This window comes from Lipophrys pholis (genome assembly GCF_963383615.2).
Source record: "Lipophrys pholis genome assembly, chromosome: 18".
NCBI lineage: Eukaryota > Metazoa > Chordata > Actinopteri > Blenniiformes > Blenniidae > Lipophrys > Lipophrys pholis.
Genome location: NC_137646.1, coordinates 13,984,181 through 14,008,056, shown reverse-complemented (window position 1 = coordinate 14,008,056; position 23,876 = coordinate 13,984,181). Strand labels below are relative to the sequence as shown.

Sequence of the window (23,876 nt, the reverse complement as noted above, 5' to 3'; positions counted from 1 at the left end):
TTTGAACCCAACGAAACTCGCCTTCATTTTTCATGTGAACTTGGCGAAAGCCTCTTTTATACTTTGCTTTTTGAGCAGGTTTCAATCCACAAAAAACGATCATCCTCTATCACCACACACTAACTTTGCTTAAATCGGGATCTGATGTGCAATTGTTACAGAAACTTACCTGTGCTTTAGGAAAGAAATGGCCTCACCCTTGTTAAACTCAACATATAGAGTTTCAGTTTTGTTGCTAATGTTATAAAATGGGAATAAAATGATTTCATGTCAGGCAGTAGAAATGCACAGGTAATCAATATTGATCCTGAAACCCAAGACATATGAGAAACTACTGAGACAGCCAGCCACATTGAAGAGTGACACAAGATCCAATAAAACGCAACAAATACAACCGTCGTCGTATGCATTCATCTGCAAAGTAGATGACACACAACTTCTCTAATGCTGATGTCAAATTATAGCCGGAAAGATGCAAAGTTTAAAGATTTTAGGTTTAATATTTACATATTGACTTGTGACCATCGTCGTTAATATTTGACTGCAGGGATTTCAGATGCGGCTGCATGGTGTAGTGGTTAATGTCACCTCGCTGGTTCAGGTCCTGGTTGGGCTTGGGGGCCATTCTGTGTGTAGTATGCATGTTTTCCCTGTGCATAGACCTTCTATGATAATGCTAGTTTCTTTCTACATTCTAAACGTTGTACCTTTTGACTAAAAATGAAGTTGGTGATTGTCTCTGCAGCAATGAAGGCAAAACGCAGGCTGTCATACCACGTTGAGCCACGTGGTGGCAGCAGACCATAAACCACAGGTAGTGAAACCTCAGCAGCTCCCCAGTCTTTACACGTGAGTCCAGTAAACAGGCTGGACAAAAGTAAATCTCAAAGTTGAAGATGAAAAAAGGACTGCACAGTTATTTGCATGAAAATAAATCAAGCTGAATAGTAACTGGTCGATACTGACAAGTGTTTTATTAGTAACACAGACCTGGAAACAGAGCCAATAAGAAGCTGCTGTGAGCCTTAACAAGATTGACATTGTTCAGAAGGCATTTAAAGATGGAGGGTTTTAATAAATGAACCCATACAGTTTGAGGGTAAAAATGGAAATGGGGGGGGGGGGGGGGGGGGGGGGGGGGGCAAGGCTGTGAATTGAAATCAAATACAAAACCAACTGCAACAAAAAACATAAGGGTGGAAAAAAAATTAAGTGCAATTCCTATTAGATGAAATTGGGATGGCATCAGATGGCAAGGGTGTGGGGGGGGGGGGCAGAATGTCATGGTATGCAGAAGTCATATTATCGTATATTGTGGTGACAGAGAAACAATCATATGGAAAGGCGGCATGGTAGTTCACAAGCCATTCTTTACTTTTTTTTTTCCCTCACAACTTTTAAGTCAAGTCTTTTTTTTAGTTTTGTTTTTTTTTATCAAATCCCATCAGAGTGATGTCGGCCGTAGAAACGGGGTGGGGGGTGGGGGGGGCTCGGACTGATCAAGTTCTCCAGGAAAATGCCTGTGGATGTTGTGTTGCAAGCAGTAGTCCATCAGTTACATCATTTGAATTGATCTGTCATTGCGAGGGGTGGGGGGGCAGAGTACCATAGGAGAAACCAAATTAAAAAAACAAAAGAAAGGCTGGGGGCTTGGAGTTCAATCTAAAAAGGGGTAAGTTTTTTTCCTTTCTTTCAATTTTCCTCTAATCAGTTGTCTGAGAGGTTAAGACGGTAAATTGAAGACTCGTCTGCTGAAGTGCAATGTCTGGTGATGATGGAGAAGAAGAAATTATGTGTCTGTGTTGCTTTGCTGATCCTTCTCTGTACCAGCCTCCCAATCTTCAAAAAAGTTTAAAAAGGACTAACGAACTCAGCAAGCATACTCCCGACTCATATCCACAAGCTTGCCTCCATACGCACAGTCAGTATCAGGAGCGATAAGGCAGAGAGGCTCCTTTTTTTGTTTTGGAAAAAAAAAAAAAATACAAATAAAGAATCAAGAAGGAGAAAAAAAAAAGAAAAAGCTAGCTCCTCCTGCCACTCCAGTAGTTTGTGGGCTCTGGTGATCCCGGTACTGTTCATCCCGTGTTAGGCGCTCGCCCCAACCCTCGTCTCCTCGGGGTGTGTCCAGGAGGCTCGGAGAGGGCTGGTGGGTCGCCTGCGCCGGGGATGGAGGGCAGGACGGAAGCTGGCAGAGAGGAGGAGGCTGGTCAACAAGCCCCCGCGCTCTCAATTCAGCCAATCACCAGAGTCGGTGCTGGTGGAGGTTTCGACTGAGGACGGAGCGAACATCAGCAGTGAACCTGCCAGAACCAGAGAGGAGGAGAGTTCAGCGACTTACAAGACAGTCAAACAATCTATACACCGAGCAGTCGATCGACTAATGACATGAAAACAACAAGAACGCTAGATAATGAAACAATGTTAGCTGCATTAAAGATTCATTTTAAAATATTTTAACAAATATACCGGGTTTTGCCAGAAATAAAATGATCCCAGTTTGGTGGGTGGATGTCGAGCTAATTCCGTGTTTCGATTTAAAACAGCAACAGTTACACACTGAAATTGAATCCTTTAGTCATCAACAGATTTCTATCGCTGTAGAAACAATATTCACTTCATATGTGTCTTTGCTTTTTAACTAGTTCAGGTCCCGCCACACAGAAGATTTCTGGTACGTATGGATACATGCTCCTCAGGGATTCATGAACTCAAATGTGGCGTGCCCCAAGGCTCAAATTTGGGGCCCAATTTGTTTTAGCTTGTCATCAGGGGACATGGCATTGATTTTCACAGCTAAGCTGACGACAATCTACATTCCCATGTCTCCTGAAGACATGCGGCCAATTGATGAACTGTTTTAATTGTATTTTAGATATTCAATCATGGATGGCAGAAAACCTCTTTCAGCTCAATGAGGACAAAAAACTGAAGTTGTAGCCATCAGGGAGTGATAGAACCATTTGTCAAAAATACAGGCATTGTCTTTCAAAACGTCAGATCAAGTAAAGAACCTGGGCGTCATTCTCCACTCTGAGCTTAGTTGTATTCCACATGTGAAGCATTTCGTTAAAACTGTTTGTTTTTTTATCATTTTAGGAATATATCAGATTACAGCAGTTTATTCAGACCTATTTTAAGGTTCTTGGAATGGTTTTTAAAAGTCTTAATGGTCTTGTGCCTTCTCATCTCACAGATGTACTTTTCTCTTTTGAACCATGGTGAACCTTCAGGTCCTCCAGCACCAGCCTTTTAATCATTGCCACCACTAGAACCTATTGTGAAGCTGCTTTTCAGCACGACGCACCTCGTTTATGGAACAGCCTGCCGGAGAACCTGAGGGCTGCAGAGAACCGTCACGTTTTTAAAAGCAGGCTCAAGACCTTCATTTTTAATAAGTGTCTCATTTTTACATGTTGTAGGATTTTGCAATTTTTATTAATTCATTTACTTCTCCTGGATGTACCTATACGATAGCGGGGGGCGGGCGGGTATCACTGTTTTTATTTAGTTTTTACCCTGTGAAGCACTTTGTGCTGCATTTCACTGTACTAAAAGTGCTATATAAATAATGTTCGATTCTTCTCAATGCGAGATCTTTATTCTGAGTGTAGGTAAAGGTGGAGATATTAGCTCCGGCCTGGACATCATTATAAGGTATTTTCTGACTGGAGAGCTCTCACAGTCGTCAGCGTTGTTCGAAACACACAAGAAACCTACAAAGTCACAAGTTTTGTAAGGTGGGTGGAGGAGGAAGGAAGGTCTGACATAGTGGACGGAGGTTACCATGTAAAGGTCTGATAGATAAGCAGGGGTGAGGTTTTAGATGACCTTGAATGAAATCTGACCAAAGCTTCTGGAGGGATTTTGTGAGGAAGAGCAAAGAGGAGAGACTGAAACAATCAATATGTGAGGTGAAAGGAGGATGGACGCGGAGAGAAGTGGTGTGAGGGGAGATGATTAATGCTGCACAGATGAAAATATGCAGAGCGGGTGATGTTATGTGAGAATGACAACCACACTCTAAACCTAATGGGAGGAGGAAACAGAGAAGCTGTTGATTGTCTACTTTGATAATATTGAATTTTCTCAAAATCCTGTTTAGTCGACTGTTACATTTTTATTTTTAAAGAAGCTTGATTTGATCCAGGATATTTTTTTTATTGCGAGGAGGGAGGGTGAAAGTGCTCCTTGGTTTAGATGACTGGTAGACCTGGGTGTATTGATGGTGTTGTTTGGGGTCTGAAGTACTTGAGTTAGAATAGAATGCTGTTAGAATGCAGCGTGAGAAACATGTGTGGAACCAGTGTTTTGAAAGAACTACCAATATAATAAAATAAAGAATAAAACAACATCACAATAGGATTTCATTAAATACTGACATGCATCAACAACTTAAAGCTTTAAAAGTCCCTTTTCACAAAAACATCCAACACTTCCACAACTGTAAAATTAAGTGAGCCATGACTGAAGGATTTCCACTGTTTCTTTACTGTCATGTCAACTTTAATATTCCTTTTACCTTAGTGCGTCCAGCATAGGCAGCAAGTTAAGAAGTGCTGTGTCACTAGGGTCGCTGAACCAGGACTTGATGGGTATTGCATTGTCTGGGGGGGGAGGAAGAGAGTCAGTGGAGTCAGAGAAATGGACATGGCTGGGATTTTATACCACTTAACGGAGACGGCAGAATGTTATAGGAGGTTCAGAATTAGTGTACCATGGTAGTCTTTACAATACAGACTCTATAGTGAGAATAAGCAATTCACTGTTTCCGCCTCATCACAAGCCTGATACGCATTAAGATGTAGCCTCATTTAACGCTGCATTAAAAAATGACTGTACACAAAGTACATGCAGCTGAAGTAGGGTTGCATTTTTACCTGTTAGCAACTTAAATAAACATAAAAATGGACAGAAATCATTTCATTAATCTGTGTGCCAGTTTACAGGAAAGTTTTGCAGTCAGTTACAAGTCTTACCTGGATGGCTACGGTAAGCGCCAGGCGAGTTGTCCAGGATAACAATACTGGACAGGTCATCGTGTACTACGGACAGATCTTTAATATAACTACCTAGATCCAATGTACAGTGCTGGGGAAAGAAAGAAAGAAAGAAAGAAAGAAATCACAGAGTGCTCATCACAGCGCTTTAGAAGTGTAGGTAGTACTGAAAAGGTACTGTGTAAACATACACGAGAGCAGTACCTGTCTGTAATATCTGCGTTTCAGGATGTTCCTGTTGTTGTCCAGCTTGTCTGCCACCGCTGAGCCGTAGATCTCCATGCTGGCTGTGAAAACCACCAGCTCGTACCACTGGCTCACCTGTGTACACACAGCATATGGGCCACACAATAGTTAGAGTCCACGCTTACCGAGTCATGGAAGATCATCAAACAGAGCAAATAAAGTTGAATGACATCGAGCGGTGTGAGCGGCAGTGATGTAGCGGTGAGAACTGTCGGCTCACAGCAAGAACATGCAGTTTCAAGAATCACACAAGCTGCCAGAGCTGCTCGTTGCAGTGACACTCACCACTTCTAAAAAAAAGTCAACGTGTGGCCTTTTATGTACGAAGAATCTGACGGGGTGCTTATCAATGACGACCTGCGTGGAGAAGAAAACATTTAGTCAGAAATGGTCAGGACTCAAGATTCCTCCGTGCTCTTTGAAGCCAGACTGCACGCACTTTTAAGATGAAGTCTGGCGGCGTGCCAGGCCTCACTGTGGGCCTCAGGACGCCGTCATGGTGGGAGTGGATCAGCGTCTCATCCAAGTCCAGAACCAGGATCTTCCTCTTTACTGCATCTGAGTGGAGTCAATGATACGGACACTTGTTTAGCCAAAAATACAAAACTGAAGCGAGTGACAGAAACAAGGCAGCATGAGAAATCCTACGATGAATTTACATTCAGTGCAGTAACCTAATTATTGTACAAGAACTTTATCGTCATATTGACATTACTGCAAAGTTAGGTTCAACATGAGGTGTAATTGTGATAAAAACAGCAACTTCTAAGAAATTTTTAATCAATAAACTTAATCTTTTCTTAAGCTGCCTGTTACATTTTCTTGAAATTCAAGGAGAATGTGAAATATGTTGAGATATTTAAAATGATCAGATGTTTTGGTGGGTTTTAAGACTAAGAAGTTAGAGAAAAGCACTTTTAGTTCCATTTTGAACCTAAATGTCACTTTATGTTAAGTAGTACTGTAGTACTGAGTGTAATGATATGTATTTAAATCCAGCCACATTTACTTGTCCTGAATGTAAACAAAGAAAGACAAAGTCTGAGAACTTAGAAACAACAGAGCCGTCCTGCTGTTTGACATTCACTTCAGTTGGACAGTGAAGAAAAGAGGGATGAAAAGAGATGGTGGAGAAAAGAGATGTGGCAGACAGAAGTGCGTTTTACTAGCTGGTTAATATCGCGGACAGCGCTTCGGGAGTGACTCCTCTCACCGGGATTAACTCGGCATATTTGCCCTTCAAGCTCCTTCGTCCAATGAGTCTGTTTTTTTAAAGTTGCTCTATGGTTTGACTCCTAAAATAAATCCTGTGGTAAACACAGTCTTGACACTCACATTTAATTCACAGATGTTAAAACAGATGTTTACAATTACAGTAAAGTTAAAAATGTCGTACATTTTTGCGAGTCTTATTTTAATATATGCCGTTACGAGCAGCAACGATGGACGCTAAAGGAAGTTGGCCGCCACAACGCGCTAATATTTAAGGTGAATTTATTGCCATAACTCGTATAAACGCTGTTGTTCAACTGGTTTGAACCAGAATCTGATCCAGAGAGTGAGGTTCCTGAAGGTGGCGATTTAAAATATTAAATATCTCAAGATGTTACTTAGTTTGGTTGTATGTGCTGTAGGGCTGGTTCAAATAGAAGTTTCTATGCTCCAGATAATCGGCAGACAAGGCAGTATTTGGCAGCAAGATCATTTCAGTGTAAAGTGAAAGTGAAACTTAATCCGAGAGGAGCTTCACAACAGAGCAAAGTACTGCTGATGGGGATTATTCAAATCCCAAAATTAATATCCGGATACCACCGCAACCACCGATATTCAGTCCAGTCCTCATGATTGTTAGAGCTGATACCAGGTAGCAAACGCTAGCTCCTGCTCCTGTAAGGGGAACTGTTACGGTTTTTCATATTATACAGAATTTATTCAGTTCATAAATCAGGCAGAGCTTCAATACCAGAGGTAGTGGTTATTTCCCCATGTGATGTCATGAAGGGAAAATCTCTGAAATGTCTGTATGAGCACATGGTCGCTAAAAAGTAGAGCAAGTGAGGGAGATGACAGACTTTCTTCACTCCCGGGGCTTCATTCACAGGCTATGGGGACACATGTTACTGGTAGAAAACTATTATAAAATCAATTTCGCATATTATGGGATCTTTAAGCTTTTCAATGTCTAAAGATGGGCAATTATTTAATATGTTGGAGGTAACAAAAGCTGCCTGTTAGGCATGTTACAACTTTAAAACACAGTCCATCTCTACAGCATTGTTGTTTCCAATGTGTAGATGCACCAGCAGGAGAATCCTGCTAAATTTACCTATTTTTGCAAGACGGCTTTACTTGGTGTGTTTCTTCAAAACAGTTTGAGCTGCTGAGACCCACAAAGCTATTCCAAATCAAGTTTACCTCATGGCTGCAGACTCTATTAATCCTTGGAGACATGTCTAGTAGTTTCCAGATGGTGGCATCGTAATAAAGAAGACTGTTCTCAAACAAAGACTTATTGACTCTCCGGACCGAAGAGCAAAGCGATGCACAAATTTAAATACAACTTCTTTAAATCTGTCAACAGCGTGAATACGAGGAGGAAAGGCAGGCATTTGAAGCAAAATGAAACTAAAGGAATCACTGGGCGTGGATCTCAGGCTGAGGGCAGTTGATTGAGCGAAAGGCGAGTAAAGTAAAACTGAAACACAATCCTTCCACTAAGTCGAGAGAGTGTGCTGCTGAATGAGCTCTCGACTGACAGAGGGGAAGTTCATTCAGAATCCGCAAACAGTTTGAGCCCATGTCTGCCTCGCCTGCAACATTCACATTTCCTCTCCACTTCCACATTGTGTCACATTTTAATACAAGACAAGAAACTACATGCGACCGTATTTGTTTACTATAGAAAGTGTTTTAATGTTATTCCGATTTCATTGCAGGGAAAGCAGCTGTTACACAGTCCCCTGCAAAAGTCAATACCAAAAAAAATTCTATATCCAAATTAGGCAATAGTCTTTTTTTACCACAGTCAATGCTGCTCAGTGAAGGCTTGGTGTGAAGGGAAATTAATAACTTTTATATATTTATGCATTATACGGTGTTGGCACTCGTTTATTCAACATATAGTGTGACTGTTATTGGCACGCATCTCATTTCTCACACTCCACGGTTACAGCTGTGAAAGATGCTGACATTTCCTTCCAAGTGTTTCACGCATTGTGGGGTGAATTCAGGTACAGTGCGAACAAACCCTGGTGTTTATAGCACACACGGAACGGTGTGAGGAAGTCAGCTGACTGTGATATTATGGAGCCAGGATGCAGGCCATTAACTCACGCGTTAAGCCAATCTTTTGACAGGCTAATAAAAAGTCAAACGTGAACATAACAGCTAAAAAAAAAAAAAGTAGCCCGACAGGTTTACCAGAACAATAAAGCATGAAATGACAGGGTGACTGTGGTTTGCTTGCATCATTTGAACAGCCTTAATGATTATATACAATTTATAACTCAAAAGCCATTGCAGTTTACGGCAGCTGGTGTGTTTCCTTACAGGACTGGATACACAGCTTCACAGACAAAGCTCTTCAACAATGGATTGGTTGTTTTGAGCCATTTTTGATTTCTTTAGTGCCGTGTGACTGGTTTTGATGATAAAATGAACTTTGCTTGGTGTTGATCATTAGTCGCAGGAGTAAACAGATGGTGCTAAAATGTGCCTATACACAAACATGTTTTGGAAAAAGGTTCTCTACAATGTTTTCTTAAATTTCCACATCACAGGTATATTGAGATACTGCCATCTCTGTATGATAGCAACAAAACATCCCCTGTTAAAATCACATATTAGAGGTGGATACTCACTGAGTCTGTTTCTGGAGATTGGTGACAGCGGCAGAGTGTCATATCGCACCGTCTGATACTGGATTATCTGCAAATGCAAATGAATGAGGTCAAATTAAGTAATCAGACAACCCTTAAACTATCCAGACAAAACAGAGAACATGAAATAGTTAGTGATGAAGAGTTGAAGTCATCAATAGGTTTGAATTTAAGTGTAATTTGCATAGTTGATACCAAGTACACCGCAGCCTCTAATCTTTATTACAGCACTCTTTGCAGCATATAAAGGTCATCTATTGGTGTTTATGGATCAGAAAAAAAGGCATTACATCTCCCAAAGTTCCTGTTAAACAAAAAGTCTTGAAAATCTAAAACGTAAACATCAGCCGTTGAAGCGTTGTTGGTAAACCGGATGAATACACGGTAACAGAGGACAACCACACTGAAACAACTACATTAAGCTGTCAGTCTCCCAAGCAGCTCTTCCTCTTCAACTTTCTTGCTCTACTGTGATCAGAGCGACGACAGAGAGGATCCTTCCCAGTGTTGCTCTTGCTCAGGGGCTCTGCACTTTTCTTCACAGGGCTATTTTTATCCCCCCAGCTGTCGGTGGGTGTCAGAGGAGCATGGGCACATGCACAGAGGGAGACTTGCAGGGTGACTTTGACAGAGTCTGGGCTGCTGGGTACCTAAGCCTCGGATGGGGGCCTCCCCTCCACGTTCCCTCCTACTGCTGCCTGGCAGAGTGAGCTCGAGGGAAGCCTGCTGGTGATAGCAGCTGCTGGGCACCATGGGGGGACCTCGCCCTCGACGCAGCTCCCTGCACCTCCCAGAGAGTCCATCTGGACCCCTGACCTGCAGACTCAGTCCTGTGCCTCTGAACAAAGGCTACAGAAACATGGTTTACATTTTATTATGTTTTAACGAGACAGTCAAATATGTGAAACCCCCCTGCTTATAATATTTAATTGAGATCAGAGTGTAACCAGGCCACAGGCAACCTTATGACTAACTCAATATTAAAATTCAATTTGTGCTACAACTAGTGCGTCAATTATTTTACATCTTTGAATCTGACCAAACAGCAACTGAACGAATGCCAAGTACCAATGGAAGGGGGAAACAAGGACACTTACTACATAATACGGTAACTTTATAAACTGACCAAGAAGACAAACAGTAAACACAACAGGGACAGGACTACATTTTGCTCAGCTACACAACACTACTGTATCACTCAGGGTAATAAGCAGGACTATTATATAACAAATGAGGGTAAGATTTACAAACAACCACCTCGTCATTTGTTGACAGTGTAGCGTACATGGGATTATAACCTATGTTCTAATATTCATAATCCAATAAAGCTATAACTGATCTGAATGTTTGGGTCACGCCTGTTTGCGTATTGTGGTTTGACAACAGATCCGAGTTAAGAATGAAATTGTGAGCGTCTCAGTTACACGAAACCCAAACTCTACTCTCAATTATGGTCAACACACGTCTTCTCCATACACAAGATCGCCAACATGGACCAAAAATGAATGGTACACAAACTTCCCATGCACCATGACAATGTTTCAGTGCATCAAAGACTGTAAACAAGCGAACTAAACTGTTAGTGAGAATCAGAAAAACACAGGGAGAGAGAGAGAGAGAGAGAACAGTGCCCTCTCTGTGCTGACATAATCCCTCTCACTTCAGCCATAACATGGACTGAGCGACTCACTCTCAGGGCCTGTTGACAACCCGCAAGGGTTACCGGCACACAATAAAACTGGACAGACCTCGACCGGCGAGATGATTACAACACAACGCAGGGCACTCCTCCAGGCTTTGTTGGTCTGATATGGAGGTCAAGACGAAGTCCACTCGTATTACACCCCACATGCATGTCTATTAACGACCCAACAAACACCTGCGTGGCAGTCTAAGTTTCAAGCAGGTGGCTTCTGTCACCTTAAATGCCACATTTATTATGGAGACGTTTGTAAAGCAAATGAAGGTGACCTGCACTGTGGCAACCATTGCACTCTTAGTTAGATGTCAATGTGGTTTCAGATTTCATTGCAGCTGGATGCAATGATCATTTATACAGTCAGTTAGATAATTGGTTTAATATCTAAAAGAAGTGTATAAAGACTTTAGAGAAGTCATCAATAGAGTGAAAGGTGTGAGTGCGTTGTATCTTGTAGTAAAAAGAAAAACAGATTTTTCATTCATTATACCGTTGTTTCAGACTTGACTGTTCCTGGAAAAAGAGACGGATAAAACCTTAGTGATATTGCCACATGTACATTATTGATTCTCATTGGGTAGTAGTCACACTTGTTAACTGTAATATGATCAAAACAATTGGATATATGCTAGTATTGAGCACATTTAAACTTTAGAAATACTATAATAAATAAGTTAATTTTGGGAATGATAATCATTATATGGAATCTATTGTGCACAAAGGCCTCATTTAGTACAATTGAAGGTGGATGATGAAGCATGATACTCATAGGTTGGGGAGTATAAATGCTTCTATGACAATGATAGATGTTTGTAACTTCACAATATATGTAGTTCATTATCAATGGATACACGTGATGGGCGGGAAACACCTGAACAGGTGAGACACAGGTAATCTGCCTCTAAATGAAGGTGGATATGGGAAAATATAACCTGGGCATATAAACCTGGCTCATAAACACGACATGATGGACTGTCAAGTGTCTGCTCACCGTTCGTAGATGCTTCCTGAGGATGTACATGAAGAAGCCCCATATTCTGGACGTCACGCCGAGAAACGTGCGGATGCCAAGTAAACACTGCCGGGTCTTCAGCATGTTGAAGAGCACGCAAAAAGACCCCCTGCCGTATAAAAAAAAATGAAAAAATAAGCTCCGATCCTCGCCGGGCTAGCGCGGATGATTCTTCCCAGGTGGCTCAGCAGTAGACCGCCAAAGCAGCGAGGATCCCGGCGAGAGGCCAAGCAAACGTGCGAGTCCCTCGCTCTGCACACTTGTGGCACAATTAGCACGAAATGGAGTCCAGTCGCATTGTATCAGTGACACACCGGCGAAGACGTGGAGAAAAAGAGAAGCCCGTGGCCGTTTAGCACACAGCTCGCGGCTAGCCGTGTGTGTGTGTGTGTGTGTGTGTGTGTGTGTGTGTGTGTGTGTGTGTGTGTGTGTGTGTGTGTGTGTGTGTGTGTGTGTGTGTGTGTTCCGACTACCGTTAGCTTGTAGCCGCCGAGCTACCGCTAGCTCGACAGGGTGACCACCTTGAACGTTGGACAAAAATACCCCGCAAAAGCCGCGGGGCTGCCCGCTGACAAGCCCCGGTTCGACGCGACGTGAGTAGGCGCTGCCTCCGAAGAGAGACGGTTCTGCAGAAGTCCCCCCAAGTCGAAGCGGTCCGGCTAAAATCAGTTTGTAGTCCAGTGGAGATCCGGAATGAAGCTGCGAGCCGCCATCGCCGCCTTGCCGTCACTTCCGCGACAGAGTCTGCGGTTGCGCGCGGCACGTCCACGTGGAAAGAAAACAAACAGACGTGGACGAGCGACGGAACTGAAGCAGAAAGCCTCTTAACATTTAACCTTTTCTCTCCTCTCTGGTGCCTTTTAAATGTCCACAAACTCTATTCTATTCTATTCTATTCTATTCTATTCTATTCTATTCTGTAATTAAAATTAAATATGTTAGTGCCATGTTCCCCAAAGCGGTCACAACTTTACCCGGTGTTTGTTCATAGCTACCTTCGCCAAAGAAAGTTGGGGCGGAAGGTTTTGTTTTTATCTGCGTGTATTTATTTATTTATTGATTAGCAAATGTGACGTTGATGAAGGACTGCGCTCTGCCGAGTGACCGTTTAGTTTAGTTTATTTCATTCATTAACAAAAGAAAAAAATGCAATGTAGTACAAAACAAAAGAAAGGTTTATAAAGGTATAAATGAACGGGAGCAGAAAGAAGTAGGAATTTATATATTCTACCCTTTCGTAATCCAGAATAGGTAGAATACAAAACCATATTTATATTACTTAATTTCTTTGTATTTGAACAATATGATGGTTTTAATTACTTTTTCAACTGTTGCGTGGGAATTTTATTCTTTGGAATAGATTTGTGGATGATTTTTCATGAAAAAGGTTTTGCCTCCAACATAATGGGTATTTGATTAAAGTTTAGGAAGCATCTTTTAAACTTATCCATAAATGTTATCCTGCTACAATTTATATAAAAGATAGACTTAAGAAAGACAATGATGTAAAATGTAGTTTTAGTAATGAATGCCCTGAAAAATATTTTCATTTGTAAAATTATTTGGGGGGGAAATTATGTGATTTCTTTCATATTAATACTGAAAATGATTTGAACTTTTTGGAGGGAGAATGTGTTGTTTGGACTATCTGATGACTGTATGCTAAAAAGCAATTCTACCTACCTGATGAATATTTCATTCCTGGTCTCAAAGTATTACTTTCACTGTTGCAAGTACTCTGGGGGGGAAAAAAACCCTGTTTTGTTGTTTTTCATTAGTTCAAACACTATTCTGAAAATGACTGCGTGTGTCTGTGTTTAGAGGAAAAGTATACCACATAATAAACCAATACTACTGTACAAATATTTGTAATTGACATGTTTGACAATCCCTCAATCTTTTTAACAAGGCTTATATAATCACTACAACCTCACAAAGCAATTAAAACTGCTGACAGTGATACTTTCACTTCATTTGTAAAATTGTGTCTAAAAATGTAATTAAGTGCATATCATTTGTTGGCCCTACTTAAGCCATCGCTGCTGAACGCATCTATTTAAAACTCACAATGTAACAGGTTTGCGTCTGATCCGTCACCAACAATAAATCCTTATTTCAAGTTGTGGAAAATAACTCCATAATATTTTTAATAAACAGTAAAATGTGACATATTTATGACTCTGAATGTTGTAAGCAGCTTTTTCTCTTGGCAGACTGTAGATTTCCTACATACCCTTGATAATAAATAATCATTTTGTGTTTTTAGGGTGACACCTAGGGAAAAGTCAAAGCAATGGCTCGATGAGGCAGTTGGAAAGTCCTCCTCGGGGGCCAATCGTGACTCAACATCGCTTTTAATTTCAGCCACACCCTCTTGTTTTTAAATGGTAGATGGTTTTGATCACAAATTAGCGTTTGTTATTTCTAACCAACAGTATCATTGTGAGGCACAAGTACAAACTGAGTCATGTGGACTGATCAAAACCTTTGGTGTTTGTCTGGCATCAAATTGTTTGTTATGATCAAAGCATTTGTCGCAAAAAAATTGTTTTGTGAAAAGCTTGTAACACTTTGGTAAATAAAACTGAAGATCAGATGATAAAACTATCGGCCATTCAGTCTTTAACATGATTAAATGTGTCTCTAATTGTAAAACATTATGACACCCGTGGGTTAAGATATGACATTGTGCATAATAAGTTTAATAAGAAAGTAACATTGAAATCATTGAAAAACATTTTATTAAATGTGAAAATAAAATTGCACAAAAAAAAAAAAAAAAAAAGGATGCTCAATTAAATTAGAGGAACCATATAGGCAAATACATTAGACGTGAATTTAGATCTTCATTGAGTTTCAAATCTAACTTTTAAAGGCATAGAAGGCATATAATGTGGATCCTGTCTTTCTTCAGCATGTTGACTCTCGTCAATACTACACATCAAGATCATCATCAGGGTCTTCTTGGTCATAGTCGTCATTGGCATCGGGCTCGTACAGAATCCGTCCTGACCCCTGGTTGGGGTGGAGCAGAGCCGTTTTCCTGTAGGATAAACAAAAGCGAAACGTGTTTTCAAAGATCTCGATGGCAGAAAACCGATTTAAAATTTTAAGAAACGGTTTCTAACTTTTCGTTGCTGAACATAAAAGGAAGCGCGAGCTTCTCCTTGGCTTCACGCTCTGTGTCGGACAAACGAAGATTGAAGGTCAAGTTGGCTGTCGGATCAGTCTAAAGAAACACAACAGGATAGATATTTGAGTCATATCCAGCTATCTTTACGCTGTAAATCCATGTATGGTGTGACGATAACGGCCACATGCTATACGGCACCTGCTGTTCCTCAGGGTCAACCTGTTTATGTCCAAGATGGCTGAGCTTGTTCCGAATGGTGACACTAAGATCCTCTTTTATACTGAATATTTCCTCCTAAAGGACAAAAACACAGCCATGGATGACATAAAACAACATCAAAACATAGAACAGTGATCCGATTGCAGACTTGGCTTACATCCTGCAAAACTTTCCCCGACTTTGAGCGTTTTGTTATTTTTGCCAGCACTTCATCTCCCTTTATTCCAGGCGACACGGTGACGACTGACGTGGCCAAGTGGCAGACACTTCCCACAGTCCCCCTCTGATGCATATCTGCATGGAGCAGAGCGATAACAGCTCTGACAGCTCCCCCTAATGCAAACACAGAAAATCATCTTTACACAAAGTGAACGGCGAGATGTTCCAGCTATACTATATACAGAGAAACTGAGTGTGTGAATAAGCAGTACACGGAAAAGGCTTTGAAGTACATTTTGCTTTGTAAAGCGAGAAAATTCAGAATAAAACCATTCAAGTTCACCTTTTTTGAGTTGCTGAAGTGTCTTGCAGACAGCAGGTGGGCTCACGTGTCTCAATATCCATGTCAGAGAGTCGATTACTAACGTGGCTGGTTTGGAGTGCGGTGCTTGTTTGACCAGATGTGTCAGTTCCTCCAAGCAGAACTTATTAACAGTGAATGTTGAGCGGTCCGTCCAGCCCAGGGGGTCTGAGTAAGCATTGTGAAAATGTAGCCTGACGTAAAGAAAACATACGTGTGATGGTCAATTTGATTATAGCCAAGTAAAAAACAGCCAAGAAAACTTTCAATAGTTCAAGATGAATAATGAACTTGACCCCAAACAAAAGGGATCCCACATATTTCTATCAAATAATTGCTTTTTTTTCCCACAAGAACATTTCCACGTCATGCCAGTACTCTCAATGTAGAGCTTCTTCAGTGGATCTCCACCCTGGATGAACCTGAATAGAAGATGGATGTACAGTTCCCATGTCCCAGAGCATGTGCTGAAGTGTCTTTGAGCAAAACCGTAAGTTTCTATTTGACTGCTCATGTAAAGAGCACCGACGTTCAAACAACAAATCTTAAGTTTTATTGTTTTGTTTTTTTATCTTTATAATGTCAAAATGCGTATATATTTCAGAAGCTACAATCTGAGCTTTTTAGATTCAAAATTATGAATCCATCATGAAAAAGTTGGCTCTTGACAGTTTTTTAGATGCGTTTCTTTTTCAAGAAATGTTAAAATCTTTAATCATTCAGTCGACTCTGGTTGGGACCCTCAAATACATTTACATCCTGAAGCCACTCCTACCATTCTTTAGACTTGATGCTTGGTTTGTGCTCCAACATGCCCTGTCAACGGGAGGACTTTATACGTTTGGAGTATGCCTTTTCAAATTATGTCCAATCATCTGAATTTACCACAGGTGGACTCCAACGAAGTTGTTCACATGACGCATTTTCAGTTTGATCTTCATGGAAAAGCCTGTAAATACTAATCTACATGTGATTTCTTAGTTGTTGTTATTTTTTTAATGTTCAATAAATTTGCAAACATTTCCAAGAACTTTCTTCATCTTTTCATTATGGGGCATTTGGTGTAGAATTTCTGGGTTAAGATTTATTGTCAGTAGTTAACCTCAGTGCATGTTTTTGGATTGTGGGACAAAAACCTGTGCACACATGGGGAGAACATGCAAACTTCACACAGAAAGTCCATGCTTGGACTCAAACTTCACACCATGCAGTGATAGTGCCAACCACTACACCACCACATCCCGAAACAAACAATAAACCACATTCAATTGATGTTTTACTCATCTTCTGTGTGCTTGTGGCTGCTTACCTGTGAAGGCCTGATGCTCTCAATCCATCTTTCACCTCTTCCTCACTCAACTCAAAGCCAAGAACGTTAACAACTTCCTCCCTGAGAGCACAACACAAGTAAAAACAAGTTAACGTGATACTTGTTATTGAGGAAATACGTATAACCCCCACAATATTAGACAATAACGCCCACAAAAACACTATTTTAAGTACCTGTCTAATGCAGAGCTGATGAAGCTCCTCAGGAGGTCTCGTCCAGAATAGCGACAAGAATCTACAGATGTGGGGATGAATTAGACTACAGACAGTGCACATAAACGTTGCTGGATTCAACCTGGGCGTTGGATTAGCTTTTAAATGTTGTACCTTGTATAATCAGGAAGCCCCCAGTGTCGTTGCCTTGCAGGAGTTCAGACAACATGGTACAGTTGCTAGTTAGCATGCCTCACATTCACCACCTATTTAACCGCGAAAATCAGGAGAAATGGTCCCAGTCATCTCCCGGTGAAGCAACGACATCAATCGAAGCTAAAACATAATGCGTACCCTAAATCATCTTTGGCAATGTTTCACGGAAGAATGAAGCTTTCTAGGTCGGATACAAGTCCAGTTGGTTTTGCTGAATAGCATGTTTGGGTCACACGACGCGCAAAACCACAACTCCCAGAATTCCTCTCTGCACAATCGTTGCTGAAGGTAGGGAAGCGTAGTTTTATCGCAGTAACGAGAAGTGTCAACAAGTGCCTATACTGGACTGTAATGAACTACGTTACCCAGAATGCTCGGCAGGCGACACTTCGCTGGCACCCTCAAGAGGCTTCTGCCGCGCACGGAGAGGACCGTGCGGAATAAAAACTCCAATTTTTTTTTTTTATCCACACAGCGAAGAGACCAAAAACTTCATCCGAGAAGTTCCAGTTATGGATCTTCAACTCCTAATTTGAATAGAGTCTGCAGGCGGGATATAGTCCGGTGGCGTGAGTTAGATGAGTATATTGGCGAAGTAAAGGCAGCGTTAAAGTGCAGCACGTTAAGCAACGGAGGAATTAGTATTTTGTCAGGCTGGTAGTGTGGCGACAGTTCCGAGGTGGGCTGCTTCTGCTACGTTAGCGGGTCCCTGTCGAGGGGTCCACGGCACCAGCGTCGACCAGAGCCGGAGTTTTGTTTTTATATATTTTTTTTTACTGGGTCCCCCTCGGGTTTTCCGCGCCTTGGGCTTTCTCCCGGTGAAGTCGCCCGGCGGTAAGGTGCAGCCACGCCGGGGGAAAGGCGCAGAGCGACGGCCGCGGCTCTCCGGCTAGCTCGCCTGCTGCTTCTGTCTCGAATCGAGGCCTGGTCGATGAGGCGACAATGCTCGACATAATGTCCGAGCACCAAGGTACGTTTCCCTAATCTAGACAGAAAGGCGACCAACAGTCAGTTTACAAGTGATGTCCGTCTGTTTGATGTTGAAAAATGTCGTTTTGGTGGCAAGTCGATGCTAACGTATTCGTTGCGTTTGGTTGCGTATGCTGCATTAACGAACTGGCTCGCTCTTGTATCAGACCTCGTCTCGTCGAAAAACCACTACGATCCTTGTATCAAAGTGAATCCAGATACAAATCGCAGCCCTAATACGATTATCGCTGTTATCTAACCTGATGTTAACGTCTAAGTTGGTTTAACGCGCCGAACCTGATAGCCTTGTTGCTATTAGCCGGATAGCTACCCGACCATCCCACTGGAAAAAACACTCTTATCGTTGCGGTGTAAAATCAAAGTTATTCAGCCTTCAAACACACAAACTTTACTACTAAACATCAACTCTGACTCCGGTGCTGACAGTCTCGGCACGCCCGACTAAACGTTAAGGCTACATCTTGTTAGCATTGGAGCTAACTTTGCTACCGAGCCTCCCACTTCCATTTCCAGGAGCTAAAGAGTGGCTTTAACACACCAGCTGTCTTTATCATCACCAATATGCTTCGGGAATGCAAAGCGATCCCCACAGGGTGCAATATCCACGAAGGAATAGCTTTCGTTGTGTTTTCGATCAAGGCTGTAAGCCGAATAGCGTGTTGTTAGCTTCCCCTGTCAATGTCAGCTAAGATTAGCATTTAGCTTGCACACATTGGAGATCTAACGACGCGAAAAATCTTCAGTAAATGTGCTTAAAGTAATCGCGATTGTCGTTGTGATCCTGGTATGGTCAAAGTTTTCGAAAATTATTAAAATAGTTCTTATTTTTAAAATCCCTTATTGATTTTTTTTAAATCTTGCTTTTATTGTCCTTTATAGTCACCAACTCGTGTATGTTTTAAAGCATGCTCTGCCTGCTAAGGTGTTCTTCTTATTTCATTCTATTGTCGAGCAATTTCTAGCACAAGAATCACATTTGGTATTGAGTTTAAACTCGGGCTAATCGAGTAAATAGAAGATGAATGGGAGGAAGACTGCTCGTGAAAGATGTAACTACATAAATAATTATAGCATATTTTAACCAAGGTCAACCCTGGACAGGAATAAAACCTCTAAAGGCTTTAACATTCCACGTGTTTGCAATTGTTGTACTTTTCTTTCTGTTTTTAGAAACACCCTATCTTAGACTGTCTACGTTTGAGATCATAGAAATGTAAAATTATCAGAATTAATCCACACATGTCTCTAATGTGTTGCCTTCATGGTGTGCACTGAGCTGATGTCTGGGAGATGCTTCCTAACAGTAGCCCTGTTTACACAGCCAGTTTGTTTTGTCTCGGTGCTCCTTTATACCTCCACTCTGAATGGGGAGTTGATATGTGCACCTCTGCATTGAAGGTAGTAACAATGGAGCAAATACAGTCATTTTGCTGCCATCCTTTTCATAAAGCTGGTGTGAAACGATGCACAGGTGACCTGGTGCAATCAAAACGGTGCACATCACTCCCCTCGGCATCGGCTTATCGCACTCAGCCAAACCATAGGTTTCTTTTTGGAGACTTTTTAGAAAGCACCCTAAATCGGTTAGAAGTTGAAGGGTCATGACAAGTTCTGTGAAGGAGGCTTCTGGTTGTATTTAAGCAACACTGACCCCAAGTTAGTCAAAGCTGTGGTTAAAACTGTTCTCTTGGTCGCACAGTAAAACAACCTTGAACGCTTGATCCCAGTTTTCCATTAAAGTGATAGTTTGTAGTGTGAGTATTTGGAACTAACTGACAGGGGAGTCATGCACACATTTTAATGCTTGGATTGTATGTATGATCATAAGTGTGTTCATTAAATACCTCCAAATAGTAAAACATAACATATCAGGTGGTGACTTTGGTTATGGCAGCTGGAGGAAACTCGTATCTGTCAAATGCTTGTCTGATGACTGTGATAATCAAATAATCCAGAGTTCTTGATTTGTTTTATTATTGTGTGTTGTCTGCTTCTGGGAGACTGATTTGCTGGTCAACAATGGTCAATTGTGACTTACAGAAATGTTTTTCTGTTCCCCAGATTCACTGTTGACATGTAAAACGGAACCTCTGGTGAGTACTCAAATGTGATTATCAATGCTCATTTGCATCTACACGAGGTTAGCTTTGTTTAACACAGACATGTGATTTCTGTAGCCCCCAGAGAGGAAAAAGAGGACGGTTGAAGACTTCAACAAGTTTTGCAGCTTTGTTCTGGCTTATGCTGGTTACATCCCCAGTCCGAAAGAGGTAAGCATGTGCTTCCTTCAGTGTCACTTGTTCAATGATCATAGTCAATGTTCAAACTAAAACGCTGCCCTTGTGTTCTTTCTCGCTGTCCTGTAGGAAAGCTCATGGTCCCCGACATCCTCCAGCTCTGCACACAGCTCAGGGTTGTCAGCAGACGGGGGCCGAGGTGGCAGCAGCTCCATGGGCAACACCTGGGCGGACGGGAGCTCCGACATCCACACCATCCACACGTTTGTACGCAAAGCTCGAGCGAACAAGGGCAAAAACATTCGCCGCATGCACTCTGACAGCACCCTGCTGGACAAGATGCGCCTTAAAGACTCCTTGTACGAGAGCCAGGCCAGCACAAAGGCGGAGCGCAAGAAGGACAAAAAACTGAAAAAGCTGTCACTGGGCTCCGCCATGACGGCGGCGGACAGCGGCAGCAGCGAGGGCGAGAAAAGGGCTCGCATCAAGCGCAGCAAAAACTCCAAACAGCCCAAAGCTAAGAAGCTCAAGAGCTCGGCTCCTCAGAGCGAGACGGACTCTGAGGCCAGGAATACGCACGGCGAGGTACGAGGGGGCCGGGAGGAGCTGTCGGAGCACGGGGGCTCCACTTCCAGCATGCAGGGGCTCGGGAAGGTGCAGCCAGACGAATCCATCAGGGACGCCGAGATGAGCTCCAGCGAGGGGGAGACCTGGATCGCCGACGAAGACATTATGGTGGAGTCAGGTATGAGAGCCACTCCTTGGTTATTCCTGTCTGAATCAAGGAAGTAGCTTACTTCAATTCTGATTTAAGTGTTCAAAGTGTAACAAATCTACAATCATAATCTCAGACCCAGCTTTAGTTTCACCCTTACTATACAATTATGAAAAAAAATCTTACCTTAAAATACAATAAAGTATTTACAACCAAGTAACAAAACTCTAGAGTAGAGACAACTTCACAAATAAATGTCTGAATATCAGTCTATAAAGGTGGTTGAAGTATTATTAGTATATTAATATTTCAAAATTACATTTCAAATAAAAGTGTTATGCAGCTTGAAATATGTTTTCAGAATTCATGACAATACAGTAATGTAAACAAGTCAAAATCTGTTATTTTTAATTCTGCTGCACATACAGGACATACAGTGGAGTCCCAACTTCGTCTCCCTTTCCCTCCTACAGTGTAGACATATATCACCTAGAATAGAAGTTTTAAAAAAGAGAGAGAAAATAGGCTCAAAAAAGTGCAACATGATTTTTAAATAGAAGTTACACTAAAATGGGCAACAATTGTAAATGTAAAACAAGATTTTTCCAATATGAGCGAAAAGACGTAACTTAAAACGTAACAGATGTAACTTAAAAAGAAAAAAAAAAGTTGCCCAGGAATACTAATTAATCACAATATTGTGTATTAAATGTAAGTAAGAATTTGATGTGTTTGGGAAACCTGTGGATATTTTTTGATTTCAGGAAATGTCTCTGCACTATTTGTGTATCTAGTGTTGTCTTGAAGTTGAACTGTTGGTTTATCCCGAATCGCCGCTGACTCGCGTGTTTGTCCGCTCTTGATCCACGCAGGCGACGACTCTTGGGACTTGATCACCTGTTACTGTGGGAAGCCCTTCGCAGGACGGCCGATGATCGAGTGCAACCAGTGCAGCATATGGGTGCACTTGTCGTGCGCCAAGATCAAGAAGTCGAATGTCCCCGACATCTTTTACTGCCACAAGTGCAGGGACTTGCGGCGGTCGGGACACAAAAAGGACACCTAGAGATGAAGAGGATGGGAAGGAGCACTCGCCCCCCCCCCCCCCCCCCCTTTCCCCCGCCCCGCCCCTCTCCTCCCCCTCCCTGTTTCGGTTTGTTTCTTTGACACTTACTTTCTGTGATGCCTATAGCCAAAACAGCCTAAATTGTGACCAGAACGACACCCGTAACGGTCGGTTCGTAGGATTTCTGTTGACAATCACAACCATTCTTATTTATCCCTCACGGTTTCTTTCATTTCATCTCAGTTCTCGTACTACTTTCGGCGGCCGTGAAGAGCTGGAGAAGAGGGCAACAAACGCTTTGGAATCGTCTGCTTGACCATTACCATCCCATTTATTCCTCCACTAATTGGCTTTACCGTAATCTGCTGGATTGTGCACAACAGTTTGGGCCCCTAATGCTCCGTGAAGGTGAATTATTTCCTGAGGAAGCCGACCGATCCTCTGCGAAAGCCTCTGAAGGAGCTCCGTTCAATTGGAACGCCATTTCTTTTAGTCTCTTAAATCAATGCAAAATTTCCACACTGAAAAGAATGTCACTCCTGTCATTTGTTGGGAAGTAATGCTGGATCGGCAGCTACCTTTTTATTTCTGGTGGTTTTGTGGAAATTTATTTGAGATTTTTTTTTTTTTTTTTTTTTAAAAACACAAATTCGAGTCGTCACTCCTCAGATTTCTTTGAATTCTAAGAATCTTAAGATTTATTTGTTTACGTCTCAAAACAGACGATTCTTTCAGCAGTGCACTTTTAAAACGCGAGTGGAGCAGAGGGACACGAAGACCGGCGGCCGATTTTTAAAAACCTCCACCCGGCTTTGTACATCCACGATTGGGCGCTTACTGTTTTCGCCGTCTGGCTTGTTGATCGTCGATAGCCGTTAACATGAACAACGTTTAACATCGAACGCAGTTAAAAAGTGACATGTTTTTTTTTTTTTTTTTTTTTTTTAAGTGTTTTTATTATTTTCGTGTTTTCAGGTTGTCTTCAGGCGCGGCGTCGCTGCACGACGGATTCCTACAGTGTCAAAGAGGCTCCGAGGCTTGTTAATGAATGGTTGTAAAATATTTGTTTTTCTATTTCACGTATTTGTTTATTTCTTTAGCTTTCTGAAAAGAGAACGGATGTTAAAATTGTCTCACAGCGAGAACAAACGTAGTGTAAAGATTAAGTTGAGGCTGTGTAGGTTGTGGCATTCTTTTTTTGTTTTGTTTGTTTTGTTTTGTTTCTGTTTAATTTGGTTTTACATGTGCTGTTTTTTTTTTCGGGGAGAGTCTTTAAGTCTCCAGTAGCAGTTGCACTCTCCATACAACTTTCAAATCTGTACATATCCTGTTCTTCAACTGTACATATGTTAAAGTGAAGAGAATACCCAATCAAAATCTATATTTTCTGCAGTCTGATATTGTTTTCTTTTAACTGTAGCTTGAAAATAAAAGTCTTTGGGAACATAAATGTTGTATATTTC

The 23,876-nt window shown here is 41.7% G+C and overlaps 3 protein-coding genes across 6 annotated transcripts; 1 reads left to right on the top strand and 2 right to left on the bottom strand.

The window, feature by feature from the left end:
• Positions 1–953: 953 nt before the first annotated feature.
• On the bottom strand, positions 954–12,663 carry LOC308123732 (CTD nuclear envelope phosphatase 1A). Of its 3 annotated transcripts, XM_080486377.1 has the most exons (10): positions 12,309–12,574; positions 11,815–11,944; positions 11,314–11,336; positions 9,107–9,173; positions 5,686–5,804; positions 5,532–5,603; positions 5,205–5,321; positions 4,980–5,091; positions 4,523–4,607; positions 1,434–2,303 (listed from the first exon to the last, which is right to left on the bottom strand). In XM_080486377.1, the coding sequence occupies exons 2-10, from the start codon at positions 11,855–11,857 to the stop codon at positions 2,243–2,245; spliced, it is 699 nt and encodes a 232-aa protein (XP_080342503.1). In that variant the 5' UTR covers positions 11,858–11,944; positions 12,309–12,574; the 3' UTR covers positions 1,434–2,242. The 3 variants fall into 3 exon arrangements, with proteins under 3 accessions (XP_080342502.1, XP_080342503.1, XP_080342501.1); XM_080486376.1 differs by lacking the exon at positions 11,314–11,336 and having other exon boundaries at positions 954–2,303; positions 12,309–12,663; XM_080486375.1 differs by lacking the exon at positions 11,314–11,336 and having other exon boundaries at positions 11,815–12,574.
• Positions 12,664–14,510: 1,847 nt separating this feature from the next.
• Positions 14,511–18,609, bottom strand: elp5 (elongator acetyltransferase complex subunit 5). Of its 2 annotated transcripts, XM_080486060.1 has the most exons (9): positions 17,544–18,609; positions 17,364–17,455; positions 17,211–17,271; positions 17,017–17,097; positions 15,690–15,901; positions 15,345–15,520; positions 15,167–15,262; positions 14,964–15,064; positions 14,513–14,878 (listed from the first exon to the last, which is right to left on the bottom strand). In XM_080486060.1, the coding sequence occupies exons 2-9, from the start codon at positions 17,437–17,439 to the stop codon at positions 14,770–14,772; spliced, it is 912 nt and encodes a 303-aa protein (XP_080342186.1). In that variant the 5' UTR covers positions 17,440–17,455; positions 17,544–18,609; the 3' UTR covers positions 14,513–14,769. The 2 variants fall into 2 exon arrangements, with proteins under 2 accessions (XP_080342185.1, XP_080342186.1); XM_080486059.1 differs by having other exon boundaries at positions 14,511–14,878; positions 17,364–17,884.
• Positions 17,875–23,860, top strand: phf23b (PHD finger protein 23b). Its single transcript, XM_080486058.1, has 5 exons — positions 17,875–18,375; positions 20,457–20,488; positions 20,573–20,665; positions 20,762–21,377; positions 22,220–23,860. The coding sequence occupies exons 1-5, from the start codon at positions 18,348–18,350 to the stop codon at positions 22,411–22,413; spliced, it is 963 nt and encodes a 320-aa protein (XP_080342184.1). The 5' UTR covers positions 17,875–18,347; the 3' UTR covers positions 22,414–23,860.
• The last annotated feature ends 16 nt before the right edge of the window (positions 23,861–23,876 follow it).

What these genes read in the sequence shown, in the direction of transcription:
- LOC308123732 (XM_080486376.1), bottom strand. Translation starts at nt 11,919, where the DNA reads ATGCTGAAGACCCGGCAGTGTTTACTTGGCATCCGCACGTTTCTCGGC. An exon ending in TTGACTTTTTTTTAGAAGTG is followed by an intron (nt 5,322 to 5,531) that starts GTGAGTGTCACT and finishes GTGTGTACACAG; the next exon opens with GTGAGCCAGTGGTACGAGCT. An exon ending in CCTATGCTGGACGCACTAAG is followed by an intron (nt 2,304 to 4,522) that starts GTAAAAGGAATA and finishes TGGTTCTGGCAG; the next exon opens with GTTCACTGCTGATGTTCGCT.
- elp5 (XM_080486060.1), bottom strand. Translation starts at nt 17,439, where the DNA reads ATGCTAACTAGCAACTGTACCATGTTGTCTGAACTCCTGCAAGGCAAC. An exon ending in CGGGGAAAGTTTTGCAGGAT is followed by an intron (nt 15,263 to 15,344) that starts GTAAGCCAAGTC and finishes TTTGTCCTTTAG; the next exon opens with GAGGAAATATTCAGTATAAA. An exon ending in TTGACCCTGAGGAACAGCAG is followed by an intron (nt 15,065 to 15,166) that starts GTGCCGTATAGC and finishes GTGTTTCTTTAG; the next exon opens with ACTGATCCGACAGCCAACTT.
- phf23b (XM_080486058.1), top strand. Translation starts at nt 18,348, where the DNA reads ATGCTCGACATAATGTCCGAGCACCAAG. An exon ending in ACATCCCCAGTCCGAAAGAG is followed by an intron (nt 20,666 to 20,761) that starts GTAAGCATGTGC and finishes GCTGTCCTGTAG; the next exon opens with GAAAGCTCATGGTCCCCGAC. An exon ending in AGACATTATGGTGGAGTCAG is followed by an intron (nt 21,378 to 22,219) that starts GTATGAGAGCCA and finishes TGATCCACGCAG; the next exon opens with GCGACGACTCTTGGGACTTG.